The sequence below is a fragment of the Typopeltis vanoorti genome, chromosome 20 (assembly GCF_054136105.1).
Source record: "Typopeltis vanoorti isolate ZY-2024b chromosome 20, IOZ_Tvanoo_1.0, whole genome shotgun sequence".
NCBI classification, from domain to species: Eukaryota; Metazoa; Arthropoda; class Arachnida; order Uropygi; family Thelyphonidae; genus Typopeltis; species Typopeltis vanoorti.
The window spans coordinates 109,953,456-109,979,957 of NC_143568.1; the positions used below are offsets into that span (position 1 = coordinate 109,953,456).

General features: G+C 36.7%; 1 protein-coding gene across 1 annotated transcript in view; it reads left to right on the forward strand.

Moving 5' to 3' along the window:
• hob (bridge-like lipid transfer protein family member hobbit) overlaps window positions 1–26,502 on the forward strand; it is an 844,941-nt gene that overhangs the window by 751,662 nt on the left and 66,777 nt on the right. The window contains exon 44 of the mRNA XM_090409957.1: window positions 16,339–16,571. Coding sequence (XP_090266083.1) covers window positions 16,339–16,571 — 233 coding nt within the window. The remainder of the gene's footprint in view (window positions 1–16,338; window positions 16,572–26,502) is intronic.

Consider the following 26,502-nt stretch of genomic DNA (forward strand, 5'->3'; position numbering starts at 1 on the left):
GTAGCAATAAAGGAATGGAATTTCTAGAGTTCTTGAGGGACAAATGTCTTAGGCAGCATGGAATAGAGGGAACAAGAGGTTCAAGAGTTTTGGATTTGGTCATAGCATCAGAAGAGTTGATAATAAGTGAGATGACATCTCTCTCTCACTAGTTGGAGAGAGTGACCATGTGGTTTTGACTTGGAAGTTGAATAGACATGCAGGAGTATCAAAGAGATGGGAATGTATGTGGAATTATAAGGCAGGTGACTATAATAGTCTTAGATATCAACTTGGGGAAGTTTCATGGAGGGAGGAATTGGAATGCCGTGATATCATTCGTGCTTGGGAAATTGTGAAGAATATTTATTAGCAGCAGTAGTAAGCTGTATTCCACAAGTGAAGAAGAGGACACAATTTGGAGTAAAGTGGATGACAAACAATATTAAACAGGAACTACATGCAAAAAAGAGGCTATGGAAGAGATATAAGGAGACTGGTGAAGAGAAGATGTATGAAGAATATAAGACACAGGCCAGGAGAGTGACTAGTATGGTAAGGAAGGCGAAACTGGAATATGAGAAGAGATTGGCCCTAAGATCCAAAGAAAATCCTAGGGAATGTTTTAGCTATGTGGCCAGTAGGAGAAGAAATGACTGTGGAAGATTCCCATTGTGGGATAAAAATGGGAATAGAGTGACTGATGCAGAGGACATAGTGGAATTGGTCAATGAACACTTTATTGGAGTATTTCATCCAGGAGGAGTCAGTTTTAATGCTAGAGGGATAGGGCAGTTTCAAGGTTTAGAGGTACAGGCAGAGCGTGTGTTTCAAATACGGAGTACTCTGGATGTCAGTAAAGCTGTGGGACTGGATGGTGTTTCACCATGAGTTTTGAGAGAATGTGCTAAAGAACTGACAGCTCCTTTGGCCTGGCTTTTCAATGAAAGTCTGGTTATGGGAAAGGTGCCCAGGGAATAGAAAGAAAGTAAGATAGTGCCATTGCATAAGGACGGTAGCAGACTGGAAGTGTCTAATTATAGGCCAGTTTGTGTGTCATGAGTAGTTGTTAAGATCTTGGAGAAATTAGTGAGGAACCATATACAGCATTCAACAGATAATGGTAATGTTATATGTGAGAGTCAACTTTGATTTGTTAAAGGGCGCTCTTGTGTTAATAATATGCTAGCCTTTTATAATAAAGTTACAGGAGCAGTAGGGAAAGGCATATACTGCCATTTTCTTGGATTTAGCAAAGACATTTGACAGGGTGCCACAAGTTGAGCTGATATTTAAGTTACAGCACGTGGGTTTGCCATATTTAACAGCTGTTTCCAGAGCACTTTTCCTCCATGTTTAATAGTCTCTGTTGTTATATCATCTAATCCAGGTACTTTCTCATTCTTTTGGGTTTTTAGCAGTTTCAAATTCTTGCACTGTAAAACTGTTATTACACATAGTGGGTAATTTTGGATTATTAGTTCTGGCGAAGCATCTGTAGTGAAGTTTGCTGATTATTTAATAGTTTTTGAAGTGGTTTTTCTACACTAGGAGTTCATTTTTGTCTTCAGGTATCTTGTTTTTAGCTTTATTCTTAGTCTTTTGGGCTTCCTTTCTTTGGTGCAGAAGGAATTAGCTACCTGGCACATTTCTCTGGTTTTATGGGTATTTTGATATAGCTCTTATTTTTGACAGATAGCCTGGATATGGTTTTCCTTGTCATTTCAAAAGGCCATATATAGTTGATCGTTTAGTTCTTTTAATTGAGTTTGTAGATTGTGTGACCTCTGATTCCTGTATTGCTGCTTAATGTCATTGTATTTCTTTATCTGTTCTTCAGTGGTGTGTGCACATTTCCAATGAGAAGATGAAGTGGTCTCAGTGACCAAAGTTTTTGTTTTTTATTTTTATTATTATTCAGGCCTCCATGGAGTCAAGAGACTCATCGTGAGAGGTCCTTCCTAGGAAACACAAAGTCTGTCATACCACTCCTTGAACTCATTTACCGTTCTTGCTCTCACCACTCTATCAGGCAATGCATTCCATGGTTCCACCACTCTCCATGAAAAAAAATGTTCCTCATCCTCTTGCTCACAGCTTCCTTTCGCAACTTCCAGGGATGACCCCTTGTCATCGCTCCTTCCTGCTGCTCCACCAAGTGAAAGAAATCCCCAGTGTCGACCCTGTAACTGCCTCTCAACAGTTTAAAAGTGTCGATCATATCACCTCTCCTTGTTCTGTCCACATTCCCTGAGCTGATTGTCATAATTAACATTGTATAGTCCTGAAACCATCTTTGTTTTTTGCATCTGCACCCTTTCCACAGTTAATTTATCCCCTTCTAATCCTGGGGACCAGGATTAGAAGGGGATAAATTAACTGTGGAAAGGGTGCAATAAAAACACTAAGTAAGGAAAGAAAAATTAGACTTGCACTGATAAAAGAATGGTAATCTTATTCTTTCCTACTAAACATAGTTAGACTTCCTTAGCTGTTGGGTGAAGATCTAAAGACATTTCTCATTTCTGAAAGCTGTGATAGTTTCACACATACATGTTTGTAGAGGTTGGTGCGATTCTTCATTGGTCCAATTAATGGAAAGATCTTTCGAATTTATATGTATTTCTATGAAATATGATGAGTATCAGAGTCTTGATGGTGGAGGGGATCTCCTAGTGATGGTACTGGCCCTTTTTGTCCTTTTTTTGTTTCTATGCTTTTCTTCCCGTATTCTTCACTCTACTTCTCCTGAGTCTTTGTTACTATCCTGTCTTCCAGGCCAACCTCACTGGGATCCAATGCCTCACCTCTTTGTTTTGGCATGCATTGTGACCCATTGACATCTGGAAAAGTGGGGAGGGGGTAGCCTAGCACTAATTTGGCCTTTGTTTAGGCAAGACAGGTGGTCCTGGATGTTCCAGCTAGGATCAATCAGCTTGCAGACTTGCCTGCAAGGGTCAAGGATGCCACAGTAAGTCTCCTTCTCCATGGTCTGGAGACAAGACCGGCTTGCTGAGGTACTTATATAGTGTACATGGTAGCCCTGGTATTCCATTCCCAAATGCAGTCATTGCTTGCCAGAGAGTGGGCATCAATATGTGGCTCATTGTAGATGAGGAGCTCTGGTGCTAAACCAAACTCCTCCTGAGAGTGAACACTTTATCCTCTTCTTTATCAAGGGCCTAACAAGCTCCAACCATGTTACATAATCGATAGAAACACCAACAAAAATAAATAAAATTAATAAGAAGCAGAAAACTTCAGTCTGCAATTAATACACCACTTTTCTTGATAATACATTCCACAAGGGAACATCCTTTTGGAAGAATGTCACCCTTCTTCATTCAGAAGGGTTGTCAAAGGATTGGCAGGACCTCCAAAGTCAGAAAAAACAGTTCTTTCAGGAGAATACTTATTGAAGCGTCAACAAAGACACAACCAGAAAAGTTACTCTGTGCATATCAGGGAAATACCAATTATAGTTACCTTCCACAAAACTTTTCCTGACTCATAATATCAGAGTGAGATCTCCTTAATCTACCAGATCTATCTCATTTGCCCAGTAAAGCTCTACATCCTGAATCCTTTGCATTGCTTGAAATGTCTTTCTCATAGTAAGGCTTATATGTTGGCTATTCATAACTATTATTTTTGAGGAAACAACATATACTGAATATTAATGAGAATAACTTTCATTAATACTTCCAATATTTTGGGAAACTCAAATTGCCATCATCAGGACAGAACGATGATATGCACACAGGCACTAACACTGGGTAAATGAGGAACTTATTTATCCAGTGTTATTGTCTACATGCACATATTGATCTTTCTTTATCTACCATCATTCATAAGGACAAGTCAGGAAATGGACCTGCAACGGGAGCAGTTGCCATCCTTGTGAACAGCCCCCATATCCTCCTTCCACAAGTCCCACTCAGTACAAACATAGAAGCAGTTGCTATTCATTTCTTAGTCAGAACTCTAATAACAGTATACTGCGTCTATGTTCATCCTAGTATAGATATCTCTCAAGATGACCTTGATGATGTCATATTGCAGTTACCATTCCCCTTACTTTTACTTTTGGGGAGTAATGCTTGAACAAACATCAGAGGAAGAGTTGAGTATATGCTTAAAAACAATAATCTCCTTCCTAAACAGAGTGAGCAACACCTTCTTCCATGTGTTTAGCTAAACAGTCATTGCCATCTTATTATTTATTATTATATGGCATCATATTAATTCGACTTAACTCTCTGCACATCTTCCCTTTTCTCACTCTTCAAGAAGGAAACTAGCTTATTTGGGAGTGATCACTTTCTTGTGATATCCACTTTTCTGCATGTGCATACTACAATGGAGTTCAGATAACCTAGTCAATTTCAATGCTAATAAAACCCAGTTCTGTCCTATTTCCCATAAACAAAGAACCATTTTTTCCCAATATCCTTTTTGATGACGCCAAATTCCCAGACAGTTTGAGATCTCTCTTCTTGGAATCACCCTCACATCAAACCTCTCCTGGCAAAACCATTGCATCCTCAGTTTCAAAAAAAACTAGGATTTCTCTTTCGCTGAAGAACGTTACTTCACCCCTGAACAACTGTTAACATTATACAAATCACAAATCCTCCCAGCTATTGAATACTGCTCCCACATATGGGGTGGGGCCCCTAAAAACTCTTTAAAAATGCTTGACTCAATGCAGAGAAGAGCAATTAGACTTATTAATGACCCATCTCTTACCAACTCTCTCCCCCTACTTTCACGCAGACGTTTGGTTTCTGCAGTATGTCATCATCATCAAATTCCTGCCATGTACCCTCAAGTGGTGTACAGGATATGGATAGTACTACATGAAAAATTTACATCATTACTAACTTCCTCTCTACAATTTTTCTCCAGATCAGTCTGTTACTTGTCAAGATGCCAATACTATCAGATCTTATATTTCTGTCATCTAAGGCACTTTGTACCCTATCAATCTACCTATATCTTGGTCTTCCTCTGGGTCATTTTGCTGCCAACCTGGCGGAGAACACTTGTTTTACTAATCTTTCATTGCCCATTCTGTTTAAGTGATCATACCACCTGAGATTATCTCTGCTAACGCATTCCTGGATGCTGACATTGTCAAGTTCTTTCCTAATATTCTCGTTTTTAATATGATATTGCCATTGATCACACTGTTCACACCTCTAATCTTTCTGAGGACTCTTATATCTGTGGTCTCTAATCTTTGGTCAACTGTTTTACTTCTGACCCAGCTCTCAGATCCATAAGTTAAAACTGGTTTGAACACTGTCTTGTATACAGCTAATTTAGTGTTCTGACTAATTTCTCTCTTATTCCATATGAATTTATTCAATTGACTTCCTACCATACCAACTTTGTTGATTCTGTTGTCTATTTCCATGTTTAATTTACCATCTTCACTAAAAATTGTGCCTAAGTAGCTGAAATGTTTTACTTGTTCCACAAGTTCTCCGTTCACAACGCAGTTGACATTTTCAACGATTCTGCCTATTTTCATTGTCTTTGTCTTATTATTGCTGATCTTCATACCATATCTATTACAACAGTTATTCAATTTAGTCAGGGAATCTTACAGACTTGTAGCAGATTTATTTAGAAGTATAACATCGTCTGCATAAAGCAAAGAGCTGACATTAATATCTCCAGTTTTGATATCACGTTTAATACCACTTTCCTTCATAATATGATCCATATAGATAATGAATAACAGAGGGGATAATGTACATCCTTGTCTCACACCAGATTTAACACTAAACCATCTTCCTGTACTTCCTTCAATCATAACTGCTGATTTACAACTCAAATAAAGACTAAGTATTGCTTGATATAATGCCCCATTGACACCATATAACTGTAGCATATTGAACAGCTTGTCTTTTGCACCTTGTCATATGCCTTTACCAGATCGACAAAACTTAAATACAGATCTTTGTTATATTTGTTATATTCCCATGATTTCTTGACTATTTGTCGTATAGTGAAGATCTGATCCTGACAGCCTCTATTTCGCCTGAATCCAGCTTGTTCTTTACCAACTTTTCTTCCACAATTCTTCTCAACCATTTCTCAAGTATGCTAGCATAAATCTTACCAGGAACACTCATTAGGGAAATACCTCTGTAATTCTCACATTCAGTTTTATTTCCCTTTTTATATATGGGTACTATGAGAGCTCTACTCCAATCATCGGGAATTCGTCCCTCTGTCCAGGCTTTCTGAACTATGCAGTGCAGCCACTGTAAGACTTTTATACCACCATACTTAAGCATTTCTGGTCGAATATCATCTACTCCTGCTGCCTTTTCACATTTCAAGCCTTTGATAGCTTTTTTCTACTTCAAGTATGGATATGTATTCCTGACTGTATGCCTTGAGTGATTTTTACCACTGTGCTGTCATCACTGCTTGTTTCATTTAGCAATTTTTCAAAGTAATTACTCCGTATTTCAAGGATAGCTTTTTCTCCTGCTTTCATGTTACCTTTATCATCTCTAATTCCTTTTACAGCACTCTTTCCTCCATTTCTGAGCTTCTTCAACAACCTCCAGAATATTTTGCCACCTTGTTGATATTTATTTTCCTGTGACTTTTGTTTAGCTAGTTTTACACAGTGTTTAGCTTTCTTACATTTTTCTCTGTATTCTCTAAGAGTACAAGGTGACTTATTTGCCAGGAACTTCTGCAGTATGTATATTCTACAAATATTTCCATGGGAAATGCTCATCGGAACATGTGCAGCTGCTGCTCAACATCCCTTCACAGTACACATAGAAACAAACAGAACAAATTTCTGTTCCTCCTCCTTCATCCATGCAACCTGCTACACTGTGGAACAGTCTCCCACCTGTTGTGTTTCACAAGGAATACAATTTACAGTCATTTAAATCAAATGTAAACAAGTTCCTCCTTTCCCAACCCACTGCCCATACACAGTACTATGTACTATAGGTTGATCAACCAACCTGCTGTGTATGGGCCCAACTTAAAAAAAAATATATATATGCAACCATGCATTTCATTACAGATATCACAATGGAAAATTGAAGAAGCTGACTAGCCCACCTTTTCATCATTAGCAAAATTTGATTCTGCAATGATCAGCCCTTCTTCCATCATCAGTGAAGTTGAATCATGTGTCAAAGTGTGCTACACAAGCCACTACAACTGCAATTCCTAAAATATCTGGTCAGTTTCTGACACCAGATAATCATTCCACCCTAAGCCATGGGCAGAATGATTATTGCACAGCAGCCAAAGAAGCTCAGAAGAAAGTTTGATGTTTTCTTAAGATACGTCTGATAAATAAACCTCATTGCTTTCAAAAAACATCCCTGAGCTCAAGCAAGACACATCCACCATCAGAAATAAAAAGAATCCTGGATCCAATATACAACTTTCATAACAAGAACAACCAACACAAAAAATCTGAAACAAAATCCTGAAGATGAAGGACAGATATTCCACCCATCAGCTCTATTCTTGAACACAATGATGCACAGCTGCTGATTCCGCAGCGTTTGCTGACATACTCATAGAGACTTTTTATTAAAACATCAGTGACAACTTCTTATCCCCTCCCTCTGAGTTTTTTTTCTTTAAAATCAACAAATCCGATTTTCTTTGAATGGCAGAAAAGAATACACTATGCCATTCACTAAAGAAGTGAAAGTCGCTTTGCTTAAGTACTGTTGGGCCAAGTAATATTCATTACGAGATGATAAAGCACCTGTTGCCGTCATTCATGGATCAACTGTTGCAGCTTTACAACAGAATTTTCTGCAAGAGCATATTTCCAGATACCTGGCAATGGCAATTATTATTGTCTTTCCCAAGCCAGGGAAGTATCCAGAATTCCCAAATAACTATCATCATCCAATTGCTCTGACTAGCTGCTTGTGCAAGATTCTGGAAAAAGTGGTTTCTCTTGTTTTTTATGGTTTCTGGAGAGAAAGAAGCCTTTTTTCCAAAATGCAGTCTGGTTTCCAAAAATATCATTCTACTGCTGATCATCTAGTTCAGCTGGAAACATCCATTAGAGATACCTTCCTAAAAATGCATGCATCTGGTATCAGGTTTCTTTGATATGGAAAAAGCATATGACACTGCTTGGAGATTTGGAATATTGAAAGACCTACACAATTTTGGTCTGTCTCAGAAAAATCCCTCTTTTTATCAAGAAATCTCTATCCAACTGAATCATCCTAGTCCAAGTGGGATCTGCTCTCTCTCAACCATATACTCAGGGGTGGGGGTCCCCACAAGGTTCAATTTTTAGTCACACTTTTTGCATTCAATATCAATTCAATAACTGAACATCTTTCTCCAACCATAATGCCCTCTATATGGATGTCTACTCTCTTCTGTCATTCATGTATTATGAGGGACATAAAAAGACAGTTTCAGCACCATTTGAAATAGCACTTTTACATATGAGTTCAGATTTTCACAGCAGAAGACAGTTTGCCATAGACATTTTCTTCATCCTGACCCAGAACTTCAACTAGAACAGTTGCACCAGAGCCAAGTTCTTGGGACTGATATGTCACAGCAAACTCAGTTTCCTCTCTCACATACATCAGTCACGAGAACAAGCGCAATAAAGCAATGAACATTCTATGCATCTTATATTTTACCCAATGGAGTTCTAACAGATTTTCTTTGCTTTGTTTATACAGGGCATTGATAAGGTCAAAACTTGACTATGGGTCCCAAGTCTATGCATCTGCCAGGGACAGTACACCACAATGGTTAGCCCCTATTTACCATCAAGCCATCAGAATTTCAACAGGAGCATTTCGCACGTCACCTATTCCTAATCTGTATGCCAAAGCAAATGAAACCACCTTTGTTGCTTCAACACCAACAGCTCTCACTGTTATATGCAACAAAAGTAAAATCTTTGCTAGACTGTGCCATGTGTCCAAATGATTTTTGTCCAAGGTGGCAACGTTGCCTTGGTTTGCAGATAAAAGCTCTCTTACAAGCTTTAGATATTGGACTGGACAATGTAGCCCAGATGCCACTAAACACACTTGCACCATGTAGCTTTTCTTTCTGCAGGCTATTAAAATTTTCCTATCCCTCTTGTTGTCTACCAGCAGTTCTTTGAAGCTCGTAGAATTGAATGCTCTGATTTGGACCTGTCTGCACAGATGATTCAAAATCATAAGCATTAGTGGGATTTTCTGCTGTCTTTCCAGACAGCATATCTGCTCAGATCCCACTAGAATGTAATAAATGCTACAGTTACAGAAACATCCAGTCAAGCATCTTTAATCCAACATGCTCTTTCTCATTTATGGAAGCACAGTAGTAAGCATCTTATCAGAGATGATTTTTTTCCTTGTTCATTGAAGTTTCATGTAGAGTAGGGTATTAACATGTTTCCATCTTATGTGGCAGCAACATTCAGCATGATATAGCCCATGCTTTAAGCCAGGAAAAAACCTGTTAGTGATAGTGATTTCACCAAGAATTTCTGACCTTCATTCAGCTACCGTAAAATTATCATAACAAAAGCAGTTAAGGGTGATTTTTACTGATTCACCTTAAATCTTGCAGACTCACTTCCACCTACAAACCACTTTTTGATACCTTTTAGTCAGCATCTACTTATCCATGCTAATAGTTTATAATCCAATCTCATATTCCCCCCCAACTTATAAAACAGCCTTCCATGCTGTGTATCCCATCAGAAGCTTAGTCAAGTCCAAGAGTATCAAGATGTATCCATTCTGCTTGTTTAAATGGTGCAAAGACATTATTATGCAGTATAAAATGTGATCAGTATTGATTCTCTCTCAACCTGTTTCTATATGAGAGCTCTTACCAGTTTTTAACAAACTCTTCACTGCCACTTCAGTGAAAGTGATAAGTCAATAGTTAGACACATTAGTCTTTGTACCACCTTTCTGCTAGGATTGTCATACATTCTTTCCACTCCTATGGAATCTTCCCTATGCCAAGACTAAGTTATACAGCCAGTTCAGCTGAAAACTTTTACCATTTGTGCTGATATCCAATCAGACCAGTTGCCAAATTATTATTCTCTTTATGCAACAGTTCTAGAATGAATCTGCTCTTCATACATCTGAGTTTCCTCATTCAGTGTAGAGATAGCATTTAGCTCCATGTTGCATATACCAGATTGATAGCCCTCTGAAATGGTCCCTCATTTTGGAGAGCTGTCTCTACAGCATCTGCTACCTGCACACCTTCTGCATTCAGTAAGTATTCTTTCACAGTCATTCTTTCTGTTATTTGCAGCATAATGATAGAATTCTTTAGGTTTGTCTTTAGCTTGCAGAACCAGTTTCTTTTCATACTTAAACCTGCTTTCCATAAAATGCTTGTAATTCTTCTTTCCATAAAAATGTAATTCTTCTATCTTTAAACTTATAATTTTCATAACTGGTGTCATCCTTATGCATGTGGTATTCCTTTCACATCATCTTATTCTTGAGAATTTCTTGTTTAATAAGATTACACATCCATTTCTCTCCTACCCTATTTATTCTTCAAACTCGAAGGACAAATTCCATTTGAATCAATTATGTATATTTTTAACACTTCTTATGCATTTGCCAACATCCCTTCCACTCATCAGTTGACACTATGAGACCCAACCTAATATTTTGCTCAGGTGGTCATAACTTCATACTTCGTAGTTCATGTAACTTTTTCTGAATCGAACATCCATCTGCTTAGCCACTTCCCAAGTCACTATAGCATGATCACTGTCACCAACTTAAGGTAGAATATTCACATCTAACTGAGACTCACTCTTACACTATAATCAGGTCTAGCACTCTTTGACCTTAACTTTCATCTGTCACATGCTGTTTGAGGAAGCTGTCTCACAGCAGCTCGATAAATTCATCTTCATTCTTCTCATGAGATTTCACAGTAACTCAATCAGTGTCCAGATAATTAATTCACCCATATGATTACCCAGTTCTCCCTAATGCACACAATCCAAGGCAACAACATATATGCCAAGACACCAAACTTTGTTCCCTATTGCAGTGGTCTCAAACTCAAATTGCATGTGGGCCGAATGCACGATGTGAAAGCAGCTGACAGGCCAGAATTTTTTTTTAACAAAATGAGAGTGAATATATATATATATATATATATATATATTGAACCGTACTTACCCCTAATGTATGGATACCACCCCTTTATAACCTTTATAATTATGAAACCCTTTTATAACCTTTATAACTTGAGAATAAATAATGACAACCTATCCTCTTTCTTTTATTTATTAAATTTTTCTTCGACACATACAGAAAAATTACACATGTTTGTAAGTAAATAATTATAAAATTCTTTATTTCTTACTGCAACTTGACACTTGATGGTGTTTCGATTCTGATAAAGTTTGTAGCCTTGGAGAAAAATTACTAGAAACTATCTTCATCACGGATTGTAGATGCTCATCGGTCAATCGGATTCTTTTCTTAGACTTATTAATTTTCAACTGTGAAAAAAAACTGTTCACACATAAATGGACTCCCAAGCAAAGCGATAATTCTTATTGCAAAAATTCGTAACTGAGGGTATTTATCTTTTGACAAGTATGAATAAAAGTTAATCAAATCTGTATCTTCAAATCTCTGAATAAGATTTATATCACACTGTAAATTAATTATCTCCATTTGTAGATTTTCTGGTGCGTTATTCATGTTCGTTTTTAATGGTAATGAAAATAATGTAAAATTGGACTCCAAATCATTAAAATCTTTAAATCTTTCTTCAAATTCTTGTCGTAATAATGCTATTTTTTTTGCATATTCTTGAGATTTTTCATTTGAAATAATAGGGCAGGATTTAAGATGTAGGAAATGTATGAAATTTTTTGATTCCAGTTGTGTTTCCCATAATTGCAATTTAACTTTAAAAGCTTTAATACAAGCATACATGTCAGTGATAAGTTTATTCTTTCCTTGCAGCTCTTTATTGAGAATATTTAAATGGCCGGTTAAGTCAACAAGAAATGCTAAATCTGTTATCCATGTATCATTACGTAGCTCGTCGATGGTTTTATTTTTTTGTGTCATGAAAATTTTGATTTCATTTATTAAATCAAAAAACCGTTTTAATACAGCTCCTCGACTTAACCACCTCACCTCGTTATAATAAATCATTTCTCCATACTCACTGTCAATTTCTTCAAGCAATGCAACAAATTCTTGATGATTCGGAGCTCGTTTACAGATAAAGTTTACTGTTTCCATAACATTAGCCATCTGTAAACTTTTGGCACAAAGTACTTTTTGCAATTTGAAACCTTGTCTGCAGCCTAGAAGTGGTCTCTCTCTAGCGACGTCTCGAACCGAGAAGCTCCTTTCTGGAAGCGAGAAACTCCTCTCTCAAGCAATGTGGATCTGGGCAATCTATGACAGCGACTCTGGACCAGGCAGCCTCCTCTCTGACAGCAATTCTGGAACTGGGACCCCTTCTGCTTGCTTCAGTCTCTTTTTATTAGGCCTCCTCTGAGACTTCGCATGAAGTTTGGCAACCCCCAAAGAATTGGTATGAGTCTTTCATCTTAAGTTTCAAGATCGGCATGCCTTTTGTTCTCCTCTGCTTTCTTTTGATTGTAAGTTGCCGGCCATCGGAAAGTTGTTTGAACTCTTTCTGACTGACTTTGGAGATGTTTACACTTAGAGCCTGCAAGCCTTTCTCATACATACAAGTTTCAATAACAATCTTTCTAATGCCGCCATGTACAGCTTTGGCAACGGAAACATTGCCTTTGTTTTTAACTCTCTAACATATTCTTATTAAAGCAGTATATATAGTTAGCTTCAAAAGAGTTATTTACAAAAAACATCTAATACAAACTATACCGAGACAAACAAAGTTTATTTTTTTACAATATTCACATGGGACTTAACCTAAGTAAAAAATCGATGGAATGTGCTTTGGAATATTTAATATTTAAACTACAATCGAGTTTTTTTTACGCTTTGCTTATAATCGTATTCACTCGGCTTGCTGTTTGACTTCCACTGATCTAAATTAATTCATAAATAATAAGTTTAGTTTAATCCTTTATCCAAGTGTGAGCAAACAAAGTTTGCGCCTGAAAGTATCTTCAGGACTGGGGTAAGGTAGTGCAACACCAGGAAACTCATTGCAAAGGTGGAGAAAGCTCTCATCACTCCTATCTCAGTATCTCCCATAATGCAAAGCACATCTCCTTGCGGATATGTGTAATGCTATGCATTAAGGCAAGGGCCACTACCCATACCGGTTTCGACCTTTATTGAGGTCTCGTCAGTGGGAGCCAGGCCCAGTAGTGAAGATTAATTCATTTACCCGGACTTATAAGAAATTTACTGATTTGACAATTTTAACAAAAAAAAATAAACAATAGCAATACACTTAAGGCGAATTAAAAATAATACAAAATAATGATAAATAAAATATTATGTTTTCAGTTTTAATTAAATTTGTAAGTAAGGAGGAATACACAAGAGATCGACCAAAAATCGCTCCGCGATCGACGGGCTGAACACCCCTGCCATATAGCATTGTTAATAGTTTGACTGATGTTATTCATAATCCTTTCACTTAATGAAATATATTTTTCTCTAAGTTTACAGGTTATATCCTCAGGCCTATGTATTTGGTGTTTTACTATGCTACATACATGAAAACTATATTTTCTTTGTGTATATTTTAGTAACAAAATATACATATATATATATAAACTCAACATATATCATAAAATTGTGTATTAAAAAAATTAATGACCTTTCTACACATTCATAACCTAAAAACTTTTGTTCTTCTGGCATTAAATACAAGGTATCTGCCGAGTCCGAAGTTCACATATTTTAGTCAGACTCAAATAGACATGACAGAGAACTTGGCAAACCTTGTTCTGGAAATTCCAAAACACATATCTTCCACATCAATCTCTTCATTCTCTAAGAGGAAACAGCAACAGATTTTTCTTGCACACAATCACACAAGAAAATATCAACTAATCTTCAACAAATGCCTTATTTCAAGCATATTCAATTTCTGTTTAAAAACAGTACCAAAAAAACATTAACAATTTACTTCATAAAATTCAGCTAACCAGCACTGAAACAGAATATAACTATCTTGGAATTTTCTTGCATTTTTTACTTGACAACTGTCAGTTCCAGAGAACAGCTTTTCATCTAATCTTCAAACAAAAGAGCAGAATTTACAACAGTGAAGGTACATTAACTTTAATAACAAAAAATCTACAAAAACAACTATTCATTCCTTATATTTCTCTTTATATCTTAAAGGGAATCATTTACAACACTTTCTTATATTCTTCTATCCATTCCATTTTTATAACATCTCTCCCATTTGTATGTTCTCTCACTCATCCTCTCTATCTCTCTCTCTCTCATGTCTATCAGCTGATCATTTCATATAGTGAAGCGTATGCTGTATTTTCTTATTTGCGATTGCACAAATGACATCACAACAGCTGGGTATCACAAACGGCAAAAATAAGTTTTCAACAATGGCAGGCTGGGCATGTTTGTTGACAGTGCAAAGAAGTTTCTTTTCCACTTGATGAATATTTCATGTATTCTGCATAAAAAATGTCTACAGGTGTTTTATTTCCATTGATGTAGAAAAGTATTTACGTCTTGCCAATTCCTGTTTTTGTTGTTAAATTGGAAATTAATTTCCCTGGTAACTTAAATGAGCCACACTTAGGCTCAAAGCCTTACTAATCAACTACTAATAGCAAAACTACAAATACTGCTGCTGCTTTATTCTTACAGTAGAATATCGTTTTAACAAATATAATTTTATCAACATAACAAGTTTTTAATATATCTTTTATTTCACTTTCAGTTGACTAAACTAACAGTATCTTTCACAAACAAAAGTCATATAAAGATATATAAATATCTTTACAGCAGCTTTCTTTTTTATATTTACTTACCTGCTTCAATATCTTGCCTCCTCCAGTATTTTGTTATCATTTTCTGCTTTACTTTCTTACCTTCCTCTGCTCTCTAAATGCTTCTCAACTTTTTCTGATTTGCTCATCATCTTTCTAATAATTTGCTTCAATCTTGAGATTTTGAAAGTTAATTCATTTGCAATGTCCCCATTTGTTTCAGTATGGCCATGCTTCTGTTCAGTGAAGCATGCTTTCTTGTTATCTACTTCACTATTCAGGTTTTATTCTTGTTTATTGCTTCTGTGTGTTTTTGGTGATATTTTATGGTACTAATTTAATATTGCAATATCTCAACAAATATATTATGAAATATACCAAATAAATAAGAATGCAAATATCAGCAGAAATATTTTGTAAAATACTCATTATTCTTAACACAATAAAACAGATAAAAGTCACCTATTTTACAGGAATATTGCACAAACCGATTTTCTTGATATCACCTCGAGTCCATTGTGTGTGTGTGTGTGTGTGTGTGTGTGTGTGTGTGTGTGTGTGTGTGTGTGTGTGTGTGTGTGTTGTATTTATCAAACATTTATTAATTTCTTTAAAAAACAGCCTTCCAGGTTTGTGGGTACTGTACATGTCGTCTAATGCAGGAAGTTTTGCTTTGTATATTAAATATGATTTAATTTGGAAGCAGCTTGATTTAATGAGAAAAAGAAACAGCAATGAAAAACCTGCATGACAGAAATGCTAAATGTGATTTTAAAAAAAAGGGGGGGGATGCAAATTAAAAGCACAAAGTGCATTATTTTATTATTATTATTATTATTTGACACCTCCAGGAAGTCCAACACTCATCAAGGGAGAACACCTACTCTCCAACTCCACCACTCAACCTCATCCACCAACCACTTCATCTACACCAACGGCATCTACTGTCCACTACCACTACTATTTTCACAGACAATCACAAACATCCCTGCCCATGGTGGGATTCAAACCCGCAGCCTTTTGGCTGGAGAGCAGGTACGCTAACCACTTGGCCAACCAGGCTGGCCATATTATATATTTATAATTTTATGCTAGTTAGTTATTCCATGTGACATCAATTATAGCACTGTGTTTTCGCTCCCATATCTCATAGGGTTTTGGGAGTGAAGTTTTGTGCTAGAAGAAGTTGTAGGATCACAGATGTCCTTTCTACAGTTAGTAGACAATCACATACATTCATGTCCCTGATTAGATTCAAACCCACAGCCTCTTGGCCAACCAGGCTGGCATCATTTCATGAAGCAATGGTAATATATTGCTTCATAAAACATTCTTTGTACAGAACATAATTAGAAAAAGAGCATATGTTAAATTTGTAAAATCATAGATTTTTATTTGTATTTTACTGGCAGATGTATGAATGTAAAGAACAAGTGAATTCAAAAAATGAAGAATTGACTGTGATGATAAGTTGCTTTAAAGAAACACAAATCAGTGCCACCAAAACACGTCAAAAAGCAACAACTGGAGAACAAGCGGTAACTGTTATTCGACGAAGTGAAGTTTGCTTTAAACATGCACAGTGGAGGCTTACTGATGCAGATGGACAGCTTGGAATAGCAGATTTAGTTCTTAGCAACTTTCTGTAAGTTATCAGCTTCATAGTTTAAATAGTTATTGTCAAAATACAATCTAGTTTAACTTTGTATGTATTTGTATGTATTGATCATTCTAAATTGTAGCATTTTAGCCAGTATTGTTCAGACATTTAAGAGGTGCTAGAATTAAATATATTTTCAAATGTGTTTTTGTGTTTCAGTGAATTATGACATTTGTTGTCATAATTCATTGAAACAAGCTGTTATAGTGGATAGTTTGATATAATGTCTCTTTATCAGAGAAAATTAGTAATGTAAGACTTGAACTAGATCCTTCAATGTTACAGTGTGCAATCACATCTTTGCTCAGTGTTTCCTCATCAGCAGAGATTAGCTTTCAACTCACTGTTAGAGGGATATCACTTGTGTACAGTTTGAATAAAGTTGGGGCCGAGGACAGATCCTTGTGGCATCCATCCTGCAGGATAAATGTTCTGCTTTTTTTGCGAATTCAGACAAACCTTTATTTTCTTATTGGAGAGCATTTGTTCTAGTAAATTTAGGTTTTTGACAGTTTTCTTAACTGCCTGGTATGGTAAGCCTTCCTTCCATACAGTGTCATAAGCTGATGTTAGGTCTATGAAGCCAGTACCTGTTTTTAAACCCTTTTGGTATCCTGCTTTTTATATAGGTTGTGAGGGCTAGGACTTAGTTTCAGCAGCTTCTGCCAGGTCTAAACCTAGCCTGTTCACTAGGTACGATGGCTTCTATTTTTGGAAAAATCCTAGAGAGAGAATAATCCTTTCAAAAAGTTTGTAAGGAGTGCAGAGTAATGCGGTCATCAGTTGACTTATTGGATTTTGGCAAGGCTGTTATCTTTGATTCATGCCAAAGTTTTGGGATCCCTTTATCATTTGTTATTGAGGAGAAGAGATTAGATAGTCAGGATTTTGCTTTTGGGCCAAGGTGAGTAAGAAAGTCTGTAAGGATGCCATCAGTACCAGGAACTTTACCTGATTTAGTTAGTTTGAGTGCTGTATATCAATTTCATCTAGAGTTACTGGATTGGAGTTTGCTGTGGATGTAGGACATGATAAGAAAACTTTTTTTTGTAAAGATAGTGGATGTCTTTTAGGTATCTGTGGGAATTTTGGATTTAGATTTTTGTGCTAATATTTTTGCAGTACTGTTAGGATTTACTTTTCCTTTAGTTCTGTTTGGAGTGCTAGTGCCTCCTACTCGACAGAGCACCTATTCAACATGATTTGATGGAGTTAAGGTTGTTTGAGTCACAAGGCTTGGTAGAAGAGCTTGCTGACTTCATGCCAGCAAGCTCTTCTACCATCATCCAAACACTTTAAGAGGGCAGAAGCAGTGTCTGGATGGTTCTGTTATTCATACTCTTCGGCAGAAGAATACTACTTTCAGTTGACCAGCATGGTGTCTAGATTTGTCTAAATCCTCTCAGGATGTGTTTCTTGCCAGATGCTATGAGACATTTAGTGACTCTTCCATAAAATTATCAACTGCAGGTGGAATTATGTTGATGTTCTTTTCAATGACTTCAGTAAATTTAGGCCAGTTTGCTTTCCTGAGATCATTGGGATATTGGGAAGCTATTTATTCTGGGGATTATAAGTCCTAGAGTAATTAGACAGGCAGAATCTGTGCTTGCTATGGGGGAAAAAGGAAGCAGTACTTGATAGTTTGAGGTGAGAGGCGTCCCTTCCATATCAGTGGTGGTAAAACAGAGGTCAGAGGTTTGTTTCTGATACCCATCTTCTGGATTTTAAAGATACTGGGTTGCTTGCTGTCGTAGAGAAGGTGGATGCTGTTTGTTAACATCCAGCCTATCATTTGCAGGCCTGGGTTGTCATTATTATTGTATCCCCATAATGATGACAGGCTGACTGAGGAAGTGTGCAAAGCTTGGTTTTGCACACTTCCTCAGTCAGCCTGTAGAGGAGGCTTATAGATTGAGAAGTTGTCCAGCCATATACCAACGAAAAAATCACTTTGTGAATGGTTCAGAGATTCTTTCCAAATTTGGTTTTGCATAATTCTCCAGGCCATGTCTTTCATCAGGTTTATCAGCAAGAAGAATGTAGCCAGGAATGGTATTATTTCCTTGTGAGGTGTGGTGAGTTTCTTGTAAAGCAACTATGTCTACTTCGTGCCTGGTAAAAATATTGTTTAGTACCTCTGATTTTGATCTAGTGAATTTTTCGATATTCAACTGGAGTATAGTCAGGCAATTCCCAATGTTCTAGTTTGGTTATGTTCATTTATTTTTAAGGGTGACTGAAATGATTTGGAGACTATAGTCAACTTCTCGAATATAGCCCTTTGTCTAAGCTATGTACGTGAACCTTGTTGAACTAGGCAATGTTCAAGCTGGTATGTCTACTTTGATACTGTGTGCTCATTTCTTGTAATTTCAAGGATACTGTAGTTGGCATTTGGACCCCAAAGTGATCTATTAGTCAGAAGTTGCTACTTCCTTGCCAGGGCCAGTGCAGACTACCATCAATCCCCGAAACAGAGGTCATTCATCACTCCTGACATGGAGCAGATGTCTATGCAGCCACTTCTTACCTGTAGACAGTTGCTGCGGTTCATCTTTGGGTACCTTCCCAGGGGCATGTTTATTTAATTGCAGCATAAGGTGCCATATCACATTGTCTTCTTAGAGCTCTGTGAGGTTTTGGTTTGAGAGGCCTTGCCAAGGGCCACTCTGCCACCACTGATGACAGCAGCACTGTCATCAGTTCTGGGACTACTGCTTATCTCAGAACTGCTATCTGCCATCCATGTGTGGATCCCCCTCTGGTTGCAGTCAGCTCTGCAACTGGAAAAGTGACATTAAACTTGAAGATGCTAATCTGCTTTTTACTTTATGCATATGATGCTGTACCATTGTGTAGGCTTTTGTCGAGTGAGGAAATATTAGAAATGTTTTCCTCGATATTCTTCCATAGGAAAAAACAAATGGGGATATAATTTATTGACTACTCAGCTAGCTTCGAGAAAATTCTTGTGTTTCACATCATCAGGAGTGGTAAGTGAATAAACTAATAAACAGGTTATAACAGATAACATACATAATGAAATATTTGAAAACATTTGTAAACAACTTCATTTGCTATGAAGTTGTTTGCTTGCTTGTTATCTGCTATAAACTACTGGTAACCATGGACATGGTTACCAGTAGTTTATAGCTGAATCAGAGAAGACCGTATGATGTAAAATCATGCATTGTTGAGGATTTTTAATCATTTCAGCTGATTCCTTGATGAATACCCTTGAGAAAAATTCATCTATATGAAGCATTTTGATGCATTAACATCACTTTCTTCAAATTCCAAGAAAAATATTTTGAACAGAAGGAAGGATTAGCGATGAACTCATCCCTTGCTCCATTGTAAAATTTGTTCATGGATTGTTTTGAATAGAAAGCCATTCGATACTAGGGAACATGACATAAAATTAGGCTCAGATATGTCAATGACATACTCATCATTTGGCTCAAATCTGTTAGCCAGTTAGAAGAATTTATCACATTAGAGATAGCTGTTGGAAGTTTTTCCACTTGGTTATACTATAAATTAAAGATACCAAGAAATGATATACTTGGTTTAATCCTTTATCCAAGTGTAGGCAAAGAAGTTTGCAGCTGAATTATTTTCAGAACTGGGGCAACTCGTATATAGAAGCTTATAACTTTACATCACTTGTCTTAGTTATTTATTTATTTATTCATATAGCATGAATATCAAAACATGCAGTACAATACACTGTGACTTTAAAAACATATAAAATTAAAAGTCAAAAGTCGTTTTAAAAACCAATAAAATTAAAAGGTTACATCCATATTGGTCAGATAGTTCATAGCTTCGGGTGTAGCACTTAAAAAGTCCAATTTGTCTCCTGAATATGCTCTGAGATAACACTGAGTCACAATATGGTCCACAGTTTGTCTCTGAGCTCCACAATCACAATGCGGGGATGGTCGTTTACCTCATTTAAAAAGCATGTCTGCACATACACCATGACCAGATCATATTCTATTAAGCTGAGTCCAGGATTTTCGTGGGAGGTGTGAGCAAGCATCAACACTTTCTTGTAATTCATTGAGAGAAAATTTTGTGATGTCATCTGTCTGGCTCTCCCACTGTTCTTGCCACATTTGCTTCAGGTCAAAGTTAGATTGTAGTAGTAGTTGGGCTAATTGTAGTGGTGGATGTCTTAATCTCAATCGTCATACACTTAAGTCTGGGAGATCTAAATGTATTGGTAGGGCTGTGTTCTCCAAGATTTTCTTATACTCCTGTAAGAGAGCCTTAGTCCTGCGCAGATTCGGTGGAACAATGTTACTAAGAGCTGGAAGCCAGCGTGTGGGCGTTGATTTAATTGTGCAGAAATCAGTCTCATTGTATTATTTAGTTGGCTATCAATTAGCCACACTGGTGAGCAATATTTGGCAACAGAGAAAACTAGACCAAGAGCTGTAATCTGCAGATTATCAGCTGTTGCTCCCTATGTCGTGCCTATTAGTTTTTGTATTATGTTGTTACAGGTTCTTAACTTAGCAGAAACGTTTGTTAGGTGTTGCTTGTAAGAAAGCGTGCGGTCCAGGGTCACGCCCAAGTACTTTGGAAACTTATTGTGTCGTAGTAAACATCCTTCAAAGAAGATATGTAAAATGACATCTGCCATGTGATTATTAAGGTGAAAGCTCGATACTTCTGTTTTGTCTGGATTGAGCTGGAGCCTCCAGTTTTTATAATATCCACCTATTGTTTTCAGATCTTTTGTAAGTACGTCTTCAGCCTGACTTGTGTTTGTGTGTCGAATGGCAATTACAGTGTCATCAGCATAACAGAACTTGCGTGAGATGGTAGCAGGCAAGTCATATGTGTATAGGTTATAAAGTAATGGTGCCAATACTGACCCTTGTGGAAGACCATTATTAAGTTTTCATTGTCATGACATTTTATTTCCTAATATAACTTGAAAGAAACGTTCAGTGAGCATGGAGGAAATTAAGTGTACAGTCTGTTTACATGAGACAATGCTAAGAAATTTGTATATCAGACCTTCACGCCATACTGTATCATAGGACCTAAAAATTTTAGGTCCTGCCTCTTGGACCTAAAAATTTTAGGTCCAAGAAGACATGTTTTTTCTTGCTTCTGAAATCCAGCTTCTATGTATGATGTTAAAGTGAGCACTTGATCACAGCAACCACGTTTTTCTCTAAAACCAGCTTGTTCAATTGGGACATGCTGCATAATTGGTAAGGACAATCTGTTGTACAGAAGGCGTTCTAACATTTTATAGGTGCAACTCAATAAAGCAATAGGTCTGTAACATTTTACCTCCTGGGGTGGTTTTCCAGGTTTAAGAATAGCAAATATTTTTGACTTCTTAAACTGGCTAGGTAGTCGGCCAGTCAATAATATATCAGAAAAGAATTCACAGAGCCATTTTATAGTATTTGACCTGCTATTAATCAGAAATTCAGGATGGACACCGTCGAAGATTGGGGCCTTGCCTGCTTTGATATCTTTTATGATGGCTTTTACTTCATCTATAGTGAAGATTGAGGCATATTGTGAGAAAGCAGGGGCATTTATTTTTAAAGCTCTAAGTTTTTTCTTAACTTTCTTGGTATGTTCACGGTCCCTAGGTGCCCTTGACATATTAATGATTTGATTAGCTATTTTCTCAGGGGAGATAATTGTGTTTTTTCTGTTAGGTAGATTAGTTGTGGATAGTTGTTGGAGAGGATTCCAAGCTTTTCTACTTGATCGTTTGAAATCAAGGTTTTCAACCGTATCAGTCCATTTTGTTTTTCGAGATGAGTTCAGGCTATGTAGTAATTCAGCTGCTATTTCAGGATCTTCACTTTTCAGGAACTCTCTGTAGAGATGTTCACTCTCTTCATTCCATCCGGGGACATAATCTTTTCTGTCTCTAGGGATATATTTTTTCGCAGTTGATATGATTGCTTCTACAAATCTCTTGTACTCTGCAACTCTAGCAGGTATCCACCGAACACATTTATCCAATTCATTCGCAAAATTTCTCCAATTTGCTTTTTTAAAATTCAGCACGGTCATGGAAAGAATCTTGCTATAGGTAGTGTCATACCAATTTCCAGTAACACCGGTCGATGTTGACTGTGTGGGAAGTTAGAAAGTACATATCGTCTTGCTGGTAATGATTGCCCTTCTGTGTTTATTGAAACAAAACATAAGTCCAGATTAGACTCTGTTTGCCATGCTGATGATCTAAAGGTGTTTCTATCTTTGGCATCAAATACAAGGTGTATATTATTGATTTCTGCCCATTGAACGAGGGTAGTCCCACAGTCATTGTTATCATGGTACTTCCATTCTTCATGATGGCTATTAAAATAACCAATCCATACTGTTGGGTGTTGATAAGTAGGTATCACATCTATAGACCATGATGTTAAAGGATGTTTATAGACATTGACTATTGTTATGTTGTGAATTTTCACACTCACAAGATGGTTATTGTTATCACATCTTGTTGTTAGGACAGAAGCATTTTCTATATCATCTTTGATATATGTTGCAATGCCATAATTCTGGTGGTATGTAGCACCAATCAGAGTGTAACCAGTGATTTTTCCTCTTCTATTAATGTCGTCTTCGTTTTCAGCATGCATTTCTTGAAGAAGCACAATGTCAATGTTATTTTCTTGTAGTACATTGCAGAGATAGTCACATTTTGCTCTGTTAATGCCCTCGATATTCAGTTGACACATCTTAAGGCTGAATCCCAGTTTTTTGTCAGCATCATAAATAAAATTAGAAAAATCAGTATTGTTTGACTGCATGCCTTAGCCAGGAGAACTAAGTGTTAGACTGGCTGCCAAATTGCTCTAGCTCAATTAGCGTTACCCAGGGTGCACCATGAGGAGGTGTGCTAGATTACAGCTAGATAATACTTGCCTTAGTATTATCCCATGATGCAAAGCACATATCCTTATGGGTATGTATAATGCTATGCATTATGGGAAGGGTCACTACCCAGGCCAGTTTCGATCTTTATTGAGATGAAAAAGCTCATCATAGGCCTAGAGTAATTAGTATAGGAGTTAATGAAGCAGGCCTCTCAGACCACGCACTCAACACCTTACACCAAATCAACTGGAAAAGCACCTGCTCCTTACACCGCACAAAAATCTGGTACGAAAGGAAATTTAAGGAATTCTGCGAAATCCTGATAAACCACCCAAATATCAACAACAAAGATGGCATGAAAATTCCAAGGATCTGGATGGCACACATTCAGCCTACCTAATATGAAAGATCCAGCATAAGTCAGGACTCTAGCCAATCCTTAGCTAATATTAGAAACCATTCCATACCAACTGGCTGGAATGATGTTAATATATGTATATAGTAGACAACACTAATAATAGGACTCTAGCGTTGATGTATAATTTTTTATTTTTATTTATTATTTTTTTTTTTTATATTTTTTTTTATTTATTTATTTATTTATTTTTTCCTCACCAGAGGTCAGGCCAACAATTGTTGTAGCGATTGGTCAGTGTCTTTAACAAACCAGTTTGATTGTAGTATAGCTTGTTTCCTGTGTATAGTTGTATGCTCCAGAAGATGACCTTGACATAAAGGTCGAAACGTCGAATGTAGATTTTAGTTATATTAAGCTAAAGTTTTTATTCAAACACGGTAGTTGTCTCCATAATTTTCAAAAATGCATTCGGATCACCGTGTAAGCCTAAAAGAAAGGATAGTTGTTGGAAGTTTTTCCACTTGGTTATACTATAAATTAAAAATACCAAGAAATTATATACTTGCTTTAATCCTTTATTCAAGTGTAGGCAAACAAGTTTTTAATCCTCTGAACTATTTTCAGGACTGTGGCAACTCGTATATAGAACCTTAATACTTCACATCATTTGCCTTAGTATCCCATGATGCAAAGCACATATCCTTACAGATATGTATAATGATATTCATTATGGGAAGGTCACCCAGACCTGCCTTAGTATCCTGTGATGCTAAGGCAAGTGATGTGAAGTTATAAACTTATATACACGAGTTGCCCCAGGCCTGAAAATAGTTCAGGCACAAATTTGTTTGCCTACACTTGGATAAAGGATTAAACCAAGTACAGTTACACCCCAACGTAAGTAATGCATTCTCTAAACCCTTATGTAACTCAAATTTTACATCAGTCGAATTTGTGAAATACACATATACAATAAAATGTTCAATGGCTACTCAAATTCTTACGTTTGTGGCTTTACGCACCTGTGCAAAGCCGCAAACGTGTTTATATGCGCTAGTAGATTTGTTACATAACTGCAAATTTATAAAATTTATATAATAACTGCAAATTTGCAAAACACGTGACGTAAGTCATGTGTTTTGTATCTCAGGGTGTAACTGTATATAATTTCTTGATATCTTTAATTTATAGTGTAATCAAGTGGAAAAACTTCCAACCTCTAATCCAGAGTATTTTAATAATAAGGTGTGACACTGTTGGCAACTCATATATGAAAATTATGACTTCTGCATTACTTCAACCTTGGTGTCACCTCTGGCTCTAACTCCCACTGATGAGACCTCAATAAAGGTTGAAACCGGTCTGGGTAGTGACCCTTCCCATAATGCATATCATTATACATACCCGTAAGGATATGTGCTTTGCATCATGGGATACAAAGGCAAGTGATGTGAAGTTATAAGCTTCTATATACGAGTTGCCCCACTCTTGAAAATAGTTCACGCACAAACTTGTTTGCCTACACTTGGATAAAACCAAGTTTTCTTGGTATCTTTAATTTATAGTATAACCAAGTGGTAAAACTTTCAACATCTATCTCTAATCCAGAGTATTTTAGTAATAAGGTGTGACAACGTTTGGCTACTTGTATATGACCTCTGCATTATTCAACCATGGTATCACTTCTGGATCTGGCTCCCACTCTTCAGGCTCAGAAGACTTTATGGACTATGAAGAACCATCTCATGCTAATAAAGGGAAAGCAAGAGATACAATTAAAGAAAAAATAATAAGTTTACTGATTCAAAGTTTTCTCAGTACGATTATCATCTACATGAAAAGAAAATAACTAGCGGCCAAATCAGAAAACGATAGGCATGAAATTGAAACAGTGGAAATCAGCTGTAAAAAAAAACTGCAAAACAGTTTACAAGAAGCAGGCTACACAATTGCTTCTTCGCAGATTGAAGACCTGATCAAATTTATCAAAAATGTAGAAGTTAAAGACTTACCAGTGACACTTTACTAATCATAGCATCTCCTTTCTGCATTGTCTCATTAAATGTACGAGGATTCCACAGGCAAATTAAACAATAAACCATATGGGAACTTATGCTATGACATAATATCAGGTTTTTGTTTCTCTAAGAAACATACTTCAGCAGATATAAAAACTTTAACAGATAGAAATCCACTTCTTTCTTATTGAAGCTTTAGAAGATTTAACAGGGCTGAATTAGGAGTACTTATTCTTGCCCCCACCCTCCTTGGGGCATTCTGTAATATCCAAAGGGATGCAAAAGGGAGAATCTTGACAACAGATTGGAAATACTGTGGATATGTAATAAGGTTTATAAATGTTTATGCTCCATCCAATGGAACAGTTAGATGGAAATTCTTCGAATTGGAGCCATATTTATACGGTGCCCACATTACAGCAGCAGGAGACTGGAATTATATTGAAAATCCCACATTAGACAAAATAATACACCCAAGATTGGAAAAGAGGGATATTCACAGTTAAAAACATGTCTTGACGATGCTCAACTAGTAGACATATGGAGGATTTTCAATTCTAATCTCCTTACACGGAAATAGATCAAGGTATTATATCTCTTCTTCCCTTATAAATAGGATAATTCAGATAAAACATCTTGACATCAGCATGTCAGATCATAATCCAGT